The sequence below is a fragment of the Pyrenophora tritici-repentis genome (genome assembly GCF_003171515.1).
Source record: "Pyrenophora tritici-repentis strain M4 chromosome Unknown M4_contig_00021, whole genome shotgun sequence".
Taxonomy (NCBI): domain Eukaryota; kingdom Fungi; phylum Ascomycota; class Dothideomycetes; order Pleosporales; family Pleosporaceae; genus Pyrenophora; species Pyrenophora tritici-repentis.
In genome coordinates, this window is record NW_027093984.1 from 15,200 (window position 1) to 25,341 (window position 10,142).

The 10,142-nt window shown below is 46.8% G+C and overlaps 4 protein-coding genes across 4 annotated transcripts; all 4 read left to right on the forward strand.

The window, feature by feature from the left end:
- Nucleotides 1-57: 57 nt before the first annotated feature.
- PtrM4_152060 (Polyketide synthase module protein) lies at nucleotides 58-2,112 on the forward strand (the record flags this gene model as incomplete). The annotated part of the gene is made up of 4 exons (XM_066110149.1): nucleotides 58-439; nucleotides 521-789; nucleotides 839-1,565; nucleotides 1,619-2,112. 4 exons carry the CDS (start codon nucleotides 58-60, stop codon nucleotides 2,110-2,112), a joined length of 1,872 nt encoding a protein of 623 aa, XP_065958822.1.
- A 2,457-nt stretch (nucleotides 2,113-4,569) lies between these two features.
- PtrM4_152070 (Methyltransf-12 multi-domain protein) lies at nucleotides 4,570-5,144 on the forward strand (the record flags this gene model as incomplete). The annotated part of the gene is made up of 2 exons (XM_066110150.1): nucleotides 4,570-5,028; nucleotides 5,079-5,144. 2 exons carry the CDS (start codon nucleotides 4,570-4,572, stop codon nucleotides 5,142-5,144), a joined length of 525 nt encoding a protein of 174 aa, XP_065958823.1.
- A 2,371-nt stretch (nucleotides 5,145-7,515) lies between these two features.
- Nucleotides 7,516-8,331, forward strand: PtrM4_152080 (fatty acid synthase S-acetyltransferase; the record flags this gene model as incomplete). Its single annotated transcript, XM_066110151.1, has 1 exon — nucleotides 7,516-8,331. One exon carries the CDS (start codon nucleotides 7,516-7,518, stop codon nucleotides 8,329-8,331), a length of 816 nt encoding a protein of 271 aa, XP_065958824.1.
- Nucleotides 8,332-8,890: 559 nt separating this feature from the next.
- Nucleotides 8,891-9,598, forward strand: PtrM4_152090 (HTH-Tnp-Tc5 domain containing protein; the record flags this gene model as incomplete). Its single annotated transcript, XM_066110152.1, has 1 exon — nucleotides 8,891-9,598. One exon carries the CDS (start codon nucleotides 8,891-8,893, stop codon nucleotides 9,596-9,598), a length of 708 nt encoding a protein of 235 aa, XP_065958825.1.
- Between the last annotated feature and the right edge of the window lie 544 nt (nucleotides 9,599-10,142).

The following is a 10,142-nucleotide window of genomic DNA, read 5'->3' on the forward strand; positions in this document are numbered from 1 at the left end:
TACATCAATTCTTTCGAATCAAGAAGATCAGCCTAAGAAAATTCCACTGCATCCAGTATGACAGATATCACGACTTGCTTTCCCAAGGATGATCCCGTACCACACGAGGCACCATCTCTTTCGACAGAACCACTAGCAATTATCGGTGTCGCTTGTCGATTTGCTGGAGATGCAACAGATTGTGGAAATTTGTGGAAATTCTTGTCAGAAGGAAGATCTGCTGTGGGCACTGTACCTGAGAATCGATTCAAGGTTGCAAGTTACTACCATCCAGATCCAGAACATGGTGGAACTACTTGCACAACTCGTGGCTATTTTTTGAAAGACAACATATACTCGTTCGATACATCTTTTTTCAAGTTGCCAGAGAACGATATCACAGCAATGGACCCCCAGCAAAAGCTTCTCTTGGAAAACGTCTATCATGCTCTTGAAAATGGTACAGGACCGTCCATCCTCTCTCCACTCATTGCGATGAGATATTCGTATATCTGCTAACCATGCCCAATGAGGTTCACAGCTGGCCTATCTGCCAAAGACGTGGCTACTTCTCGAACATCTGTATTTGTCGGAAGCTCAAATAACGATCACCTGGCCTTTGCTAACGAAGACCTTGAGATGTGCTATAAGAACAAAGCTACAGGAACGAGCCCATCAATCCTGGCCAATAGAATTAGCTGGTTCTATGACTTGCGAGGGACAAGTCAGACGATTGATACAGCATGCTCGAGCAGTCTCGTAGCTTTCCACCAAGGCTGCCTGAGTGTCAGATCAAAAGATTCTGACATGGTATGGTAACACCACAATTCACATGGTAATATGCTGATATTATGGTTAGTCAATTATAAGCGGAGTCAATGTTATTGAACACCCAGCAGCTTTTCTTCAGTTAACGAACCTTGGCGTACTCTCGCCTGACGGTCAATGCTTTAGTTTTGATCATCGTGCAAATGGTTATGGTCGTGGTGAAGGCGTTAGCACCCTCATTGTAAAACCACTCAGCTCCGCAATTCAGGATGGAAACGTTATTCGCGCAATCGTTCGTGCAACGGGAACGAGTCACGATGGCAAGACTCCAGGAATTACACTACCAAGTCAGACAGCGCAGGCTGCTCTGATTCGAAGTGTCTATGCTAGTGCACATCTAGACATGGATCAGACAGCGTATGTTGAAGCACACGGTACCGGAACTCAGGTCGGGGATCCCTTGGAGATCGAGGGCATTGTATCTGCCTTTGAAACCAGAGCAAGGCAACGACCACTTTATATCGGATCAATCAAGGCAGGTCTAGGCCACCTAGAGGGGGGCGCTGGGCTAGCTGGGTTGGTCAAAGCTGTTCTCATGCTGGAACAGCAGGCGATTCCACCAGCTGTAAACTTGGAGAAAGTTAATCCTAATATACCGACAGATGCAAACATTCAATTTGCAAAGCACCAAATTCCCTGGCCTTGCACAGGAGTCCGTCGAGTATCGATTAACTCGTTTGGGTTTGGGGGTACTAATGCACATGTGGTGCTCGACGACGCCGACAATTACAGGAACTCATCAACCCGAACGAGGAACGGTAAGCAGCATTAATCCTCCAATATAGGGCAACCCACAACTAAGTAGGCATAGATGATATTCTCGAAAGTGAAGATACCATTCCGAGTATCATTGAATCAAAAGAAACAGAGGATGGAGGAAAACCACTTGTATTTGTCCTTTCTGCCTCTGACGAACAGGATCTTCGAAAAGCCTCCGAAAAGCTTGCGACCCATATTAGGTCTGTTATAGGGTCCGAAAACATACGCTCAGAGACCCAATACCTCAAAGATCTTGCTTTCACTCTTTCGGAGAAACGTTCGGCGCTCAGATGGAGATCTTCCTTTGTCGCCAGCTCCTTAACAGAGTTGAGTTCTCGACTTACCGCTAAGAGTCACTCTGCCTTCCGTTCTGCCCTGAAAGAGGAACGGATCGCATTCGTCTTTACTGGCCAGGGAGCACAGTGGTTAGGCATGGGTTCAAGTTTGATGATCTATCCCGGCTTTAGAAAGAGCATCGAAGATGCGTCCTCTTATATGAAAAGACTCGGTAGTCCCTGGGTTCTCAAAGGCAAGCTCTACCTTTAACTCCATTACTAAGTTTAATAGAACCAATTCTAACTGCAAACCTATCTAGATGTATTTGAAGGACGCAATGAAGATCTTGACATCAATCATCCATTGCTGTCACAGTCCGCAGGTACAGCTTTACAAGTTGCCTTTGTTGACCTGCTAACTACTTGGAATGTCCTTCCGTCTGTTGCAGTGGGTCACTCCGCTGGTGAGGTTGCTGCAGCATATTGTGCAAGAGGTATTTCTCGCGAAGCCGCATGGAAAATTGGATATTATCGGGGTTATGTGTGCTCTAAACTAGACAAAGAGGACAAATGCGCAATGATGGCTGTTGGCGCGTCGATGGAAGTTGTTGGTAATTATTTAAGGAAATTGGAACCTGAAACAAGAAAAGGACTTCAAGTCGGTTGTTTCAATAGCCCCAAAAACATCACAGTGACCGGAATCCGGAGCAATATTCAGGACCTCCAAGCCATGTTAGAGAGAGACAATGTCTTTTCACGTCTGTTGCCTGGCCGAGTTGCGTATCACTCAGTGCACATGGAAGAAGTTGCCAATGAGTATGCATCATTGTTAGACGACCTTTCATATGGAGGAAAACTTGAAAGTTCTCAAGACATAAAGCTCGTCTCATCGCTTACCGGTTCGACCATCAACCCCAACGAAACAGCACGTGGGGACTATTGGGTTCGACATCTTCTACAACCAGTAAGATTTACGGATGCCATCATAGAGGCATGTTCAGACAGTGGCCAAGAGGGTACTGTTAGTGGTATACATGATATCATCGAACTGGGTCCACATTCTGCACTTCGTAGCGCGATCCGGGAGACTTTGTCGTCTACTTCACACCACAAGGACATTCGGTATTCACACTTGATTACCAGAAATCAAAAGAGCACTACGACAACCCTAGATGCAATGGGCGCTTTATATTGCCGTGGCTACCCCGTAATTCTGTCTGCAGTCAATTTCCCGTTGTCTGCTTCAGGCTTCATGCCTTCAACCATGTTGAATGATCTACCGCCATATTGTTTCAACCACGAGAAGGTCTACCAGCAAAGAAGTAGAATTATCAGCAACGTCCGAAACCGTCTTCATCCAAGAAATGAATTATTTGGATCCCGAGTGATTGATTGGGATGAATCTAATCCAAGATGGCGGAATTTCCTCCGGACATCCGAGTTGCCGTGGCTCAGGGAAAATAAGGCTAGTGCGACTTTATTTACACGAGTGCTTTCTAACTTACTAATCTTCTCCTAGATGAACAAAAAGATAATCTTCCCAGGCGTGGGCTACTTGCTCGCTGCTATAGAAGCAGCAAAGCAAGTTGCGGATCCAGCTCGTCGCGCTTCGGGATTTCGGTTGCGTGACGTTTCGATGACCGCCGCATTGGTCGTCCCAGACACAAGCGAAGGAATTGAAACAATGCTTAGCTTTCAGAAAGAGGATGTCAATAGCTCTGACTCTCAACCTTGGAGGTTTTCGATGAAATCATACGACAAGGACACAAATAGGTGGATAGAGCATTGCTCTGGCTATGTGATAGTAGAGTATATGTTTGTGCAAAATTCAATCGTTAGCGCAAGCGGAGCTGTTGGCACTGGCACGTCCGGCGCAGAGCAGCTTTTTGATTTAAGAGAACGATGCTCTCAAGAAGTCGACCTGGACCAGTTTTACCGGAAGTTGGATTCTATGGGAGTTGAATTCGGTCCACTGCTGCGGAACCTCAGGAACATCCGAGTATCAAAGAACTCAGAAGAATGTGAAGGGTTAGTGACAGTTCCCGGTGTTGCCGACTATATGCCGATGGGATACCTCCAGCCTCATACTGTTCACCCAGTTACCATGGAGAGCATGACTCATATTCTATTATTGATCTGCACGCCTGATACTGACTCTGTCGGATCGGAAATGTTAGCGACATATATGGAAGAGGTCTGGCTCTCTGCAGATATTTGTAATTTGCCCGGGCGTTCATTCCAGAGTTTCGGATCGACTGAACGGGTTTCACGGATTAAATGGAAGTCGAATGTCAGGGTATGGGATGATGAGATGAGAGAAGAGCAGATTTTCTTCAAAGGAATACACCTCCAACTCTTATCGAACAAATTGAACGATGGGCTAGAACAAGTCCAATGTTACAGCGCCTGTTGGCACCTGAGCACTGATCTGCTTACAACGGCCACAGCACTCCAGGATACGACGCAAAGAAAGCTTGCTGGGGAAGAACTCCGGAAAGTTCATGAAAAGTATCAACTCATAACAGCCCTTATGATATCAAAGGCTTTGGATGAATCGAAGTCCCTTGATCTTCAAGAACTGCATCCTCACCATCGCAAAATGCACACATGGATGCAATCTGAGTCCGCAAGGATTGCAAGAGACATAGACCCGCTTTGTGAAATGAAAATATTAGAAAGTTTGAAAACCGACCGAAAATCCAGAGAAGCACTCTATGACGAGGTCAGCATGGCTAGTCCGCGTGGCGAGCTTCTCGTCCGTATTGGCGAAAACATCATTCCGATTTTCAAGAAGGAAGTCAACCCTTTGGAGCTCATGTTCGGTGAAACCAATTTGATGCCTCGAACTTACGACCAGGGGTTTCCTGGTAGTATCAAGCCGCTACTCGCAAAATATCTTGAAGCTCTTAGTTTCAACCGTCCGAATTTACGTATAATGGAAGTAGGAGCAGGAACAGGCAGTGCAACCGAAGTGATCCTAGAGGTCCTTGGATCCAGAACAACTGCAGACCTTGCGAGCATAGGTCGGTACCATTTCACGGATTTATCAGGTGGATTTCTTGAACGCGCAAGGAAACGGTTTAGTAAATGGTCCAGCCTTATGGAGTACGACATCTTGGATATTGAGCGTGACCCTGCGGCTCAAGGGTTTCAGGCGGAGTCGTACGACGTTGTAGTAGCAACCCATGTGAGTTCTAAACTTCAGTTCAAGACTCTGTTTGCTTATAAGATCAATAGGTACTTCATGCGACTGCAGACCTGCAGAGAACACTGGCCAACGTCAGATCTCTTTTGAAGCCGTAAGTTAACCTGAAAACCCTCGTATGTCTTGACTATAGGACTGATTGATCTTTCCAGGGGCGGCAAACTGCTATTGATTGAAAACATGCAGCCTGACCTCCGGTGTACTCCATTCGCATTTGGTGTATTGCCTGGCTGGTGGACGAGTATCGAACCTGACCGGGCGTTGAATCCCCTGATTCGAGAAGATCGATGGAATGAAATACTTGGAAAATCAGGTTTTACAAGCACTAATCTTATTCTAAGAGACACTGAGGACAACAGCGCACACGAGATTAGTGTAGTGGTCTCCACGGCGATGAAATCTGAGTTTGACGCAAAAACTTGCGGTTTTGAGTCCATCCTCGCCGTTTGCGGTTCGGATACCCAACTTAACAGTGAACTGGTTGTGTCACTGGTACAGAGGTTTCATCAACACTCTGTAGAACTGCAAACATGCAACTACCATAATCTTCGGAACATGGATCTTCGGAACACCCTTGCTCTTGTCCTACTAGATTTGAATTCATTCGATATCTCCAATCTCACAGAGGGTGAGTATGAGAATATAAAGCACTTGCTTCTAACCTGTCCAGCTCTCATATGGGTTTCTGGAGATGAGCAGTACAACCCCAAACTCTCCATGCCAACTGGAGTTATTAGAACAATCCGATGGGAACGGGACCTAGAAAACATCAATTTCTCGATTTTAAGATTTAGAAATCCTCTTCCAGATATTCATCTTTTGTCGGACAAAATTGTGGAGTTCTACTGTCACAACTTTGACCCTCGACTTGGCCTCGAGAGGAATGGGGAGTTCATGTTCCAAAATGATTCCTTTTGGACAAATCGACTACTCCATTCTAAGCGGGTTAACGATTTTCTGAGCACTAGATTTACTCAAGAAACTCATCTTCAACCACTAGGTCATGGCCTCGAGCGTCCATTAAAATCCATGATCAGACGGCCTCGGCAGAGTGCCTCGTTGGAATTCATCGAAGATGAATCACAGCTCTTGCCAGTAAAGCCTACAGAAGTCAAGATACTTGTACAAGCATGTGGGCTGAGCTCTCGTGACATAATGACTGTCAACGGAGACGCTCCAGGAGACAGTTTAGGTGGTCAAGCATCTGGTATAATCACTGAAGTGGGAGTGGCGGTCACAAGTTTGAAAGTAGGCGAGCGTGTCATGTTTATCAATCCCAGCAGCCAAAATGGGACCTTGCAGAGTACCTTTCGAACACCGGCGGGTTTTGTTCAGAAGATACCAGATGATGTGGACCACGTCGAAGCTGCAGCAGTCCCGATTGCATTTTGCGCTGCATTTCATGCATTGCACAATATCGCGAAACTTGCGCCTAAAGAGAAATTACTCATTCATTCCGCTGCGAGTAGCGTTGGCCAAGCCGCAATTCAATTGGCAAGTCTTATTGGAGCTGATATATTTGCTACCGTATCCACGACCCAGATGAGAGAGCTGTTAATCAACGAATATGGCGTTAAAGAAGATCATATCTTCTTCAGTCGAGATGTTCTTTTCGAAAAAGGGATTATGGAGATTACAAAAGGTCGTGGTATCGATGTAGTTTTGAACCTCTTACATGGCGATGCCTTACAAGCAACCTGGAGGTGCATTGCTCCTTTTGGTAGATTTATCGACTTTAGGAGCAAGGATATCCTTTCTCTTGGAAAGCTAGAAATGGGTCCATTCTCTCGGAACGCGACGTATACCGGAATGGATATTTCATCAATGGGATACACAAAACCATCAGCCGTTTACCAAATATTCGAGGAAGTGGCCCACCTTTATCGGAGCCAAAAAATACGTTGCCCAAGGCCTTTGGCTAGGTTCAGGTATGCTGAAATTGATAAAGCACTGTCTCAGCTTCAAGCTGGTAACCTGGAGGGAAGTCTGGTTGTGGTACCGACGGAGGGAGATTTGGTACCAGTAAGTAACTTCGAATACCGTATGCAGCCTTTACTTGTACCTAACGTAGTATGCAGCAAAAAATCACGGAGATGTCTCATTATAATTTTCCTTCTGATGCCTCCTACATCCTTGCCGGTGGCCTGGGAGGGCTAGGAAGAAGTATAGCTAGATGGATGGCCTCACGCGGGGCAAAACACTTCATTTTCATATCAAGGTCTGGAGGCCGAAGCGACGCCGCTAGTGCATTGATCCAGGAACTTCACAACCAGAGTTGCCAAGTCAAAGTGGTCGTAAGTGATGTAAGCGACCACCAGCAACTTATGAAAGCTCTTAAACCCTGCACATTATCAATGCCCCCGTTAAGGGGTGCTTTCAGTGCTCTATGGTTCTCCAGGTAAACTAGTCCGCCCATGTCTCAACTAAGACTCACCCTCTAATATTTTGTAGGACTCTTTGTTTGCCAACATGACTTACGCGCAGTTTAATGCAGCCATCAAACCCAAAGTTCAAGGATCTTTGAATCTCATTGAAGCGCTTCCACGATCCATCGACTTCTTCATTTGTCTCTCATCAGCTGCTGCCGTTGTTGGCAACCGAGGACAAGCAAACTACGTAGCCGCGAATACATTCCAGGACGCGCTTGCTGAACATCTGGTCCTGACTGGCCTTCCCGGACTATCTATCAACCTGGGTAGCGTCCTTACCGTCGGATGGGTGGCTGAGAACCAGCAGAATTTACCGATCAGTGCGGCTTTTGGCACCCTCAGTGAAGAAGAACTGCTTTCAGTCATAGAGTATCACATTGATCCCCGTATGAAAGCAGCAGCCTCCGTCGATACGTGCCACACAGTTGCTGGGCTCCGCTCATCTGCATACTTCGTTCAGCGTGGCCTGCCACCACCGGCGTTCATGCAATTTCCATTCTTTTCCCATTTACTTCCATCAGCAGGCGTCCATAACACTGATGGAGAGAAAGAGATAGATTTTCCGATTAATGATTTGCTGAAAACTGCAGACTCTTTACAAACTGCAGGAGACGCAGTTTCTAAAGCAATTGGGTGGAAACTATCACGGGTGATGTCTATCCCAACGGAAGACATTGACCTAGACCGCTCACTGACCTCTTATGGAGTGGACTCTCTTGTGACCGTGGATTTCAGAACCTGGATCATGAAGGATATGGCTGCCATTGTGCAGGCATCAGACATATTGAGCGAGAAGAGTATGTTGCAACTAGGGACTGAAATTGCCAAATTGAGCAGCTTGGTTCCCAAAGAGTGAAGTGGCAGAGAAATTATTGCAGTGCTCTCGGCGAATAGCTCGTAGAGCCTCACGGTAGATCCTACGCTTCAGGGCTGGCTATGCAGATTTTGCCCAGAGATTTCTTGAACAGTACTTGAATAAAATAAGGTTGAATGTTGTTGACTGATAGGAATGACGGGGAAATATGATTGAGTGTAACGAGTTCCACCTGTTAGATGATAGCAGTTGTTAGCCGAAAGCTCAGAAGTCAGGGGATCCAATGCATGTGACACGAATTACTGTCTCGGCACGCCCAACGAGCCATTCCGGCCAACGAGCCACCCCAACGATAAGTTGACGATAGAAAAATGAAGCTGTAGACGCCCACACAAAAGCTGCTGTCACGAGATTTTCTAACGTATTGCTATATAAAGCCTTGCGCATTGATTGCACTATTTATATTTGGCTGGTAACCGGCTGTTGCGCCCGCGCCTGCTGTACCGAGGTGGGACGCGTGATGCTCGGGGACGCGTGATGCTCACCCCACCACAACAACAACATTTTTCCTGTATCTTGAACACGCGACACCTCGCCCAATATGGATCCAATTAATGCAGCGATTGAATTTTTAGAATCGCAGCCATCGAATGCACGATCCTCGTATACAAAAGTCGCTGCGCAGTTTGGTGTATCACGACACACGCTCGCTCGCCAACACCAAGGCAAATGTTTCTCACATGCCACCAAATCACTCAACCAGCAATTACTTAGTCAACAACAAGAGTTAGATCTTGTAAACCACATCAGACAATTAACAGAGGAGGGCTTGCCACCTTCTAGGCGTATGCTACAAAATTTCTGCACATCTATTGCTAAGAAGCCTGCCTCCCTACGTTGGGTGTCGCGCTTCCTTCAGCGTCACAAAGATGAGCTGAAATCACATCACGGCAAGGGGAAGGACCGACTCCGCCACAAGGCAGATTCCCTATACAAGTACGAGCACTGGTTTCAAGATTTAGCTAGGATCCTTCTTAAATATCACGTCAGGCCGGGTGATATATACAATATGGATGAGAAGGGCTTCCACCTTGGTAGAGGTGAAGGTACCTACAGAGTCTTTAGTAGGGACTCATGGGAGCGAGGGGGTCGTCGTCAACCTATACAGGACGGATCCAGAGAGTGGTTGACAGTGATAGCGGCTGTATGTGCTAATAGGAGCGTAGTCCCACCCACTATACTATACGCCTCGCCTTTAGGCAACATTCAAGAGCGCTGGGTAAAGGATATTGAGTACAAGGACGATTAGGTAATGGTAGGCAGTACCGAGACGGGATGGAGCAATAATAAGGTAGGCGTGGCTTAGCTGGAGGACGTGTTTGATAGGTATACAAAGGACAAGGCCCCCTACGTCACCGACTACTCCTCCTAGACGGCCACTCATCCCATCAAACCCCAGAGTTTATGGAGTATTGCAGACCCCGGAGGATCCTACCCTTGTTACTACCTCCTCATAGTACCCACACGTTGCAGCCGCTAGATGTAGGGCTCTTCTCACCCCTGAGTTCTGCGTACAGCCACCAGCTCGAGGAGTACCTTGCCAAGACCTAAGGGCTCCTTTCACTCAAGAAGGGAGACTTCTATCACCTATTCAAGCAAGCCTAGGACACCTCCTTCACCGCCACCAACGTCCAGTCCTCATTTGCAACCACTGGGATCGTCCCATGGGAGCCAGAGGAGGTGCTCAAAAAGTTCCGTACAACAACACCAGAGCCTCCTGAGTACCCTACTGCAATTGATATTGTTAACCGACGTACAGTAGGCGCGCTCATAGCAGATACTGTTACCCCTAA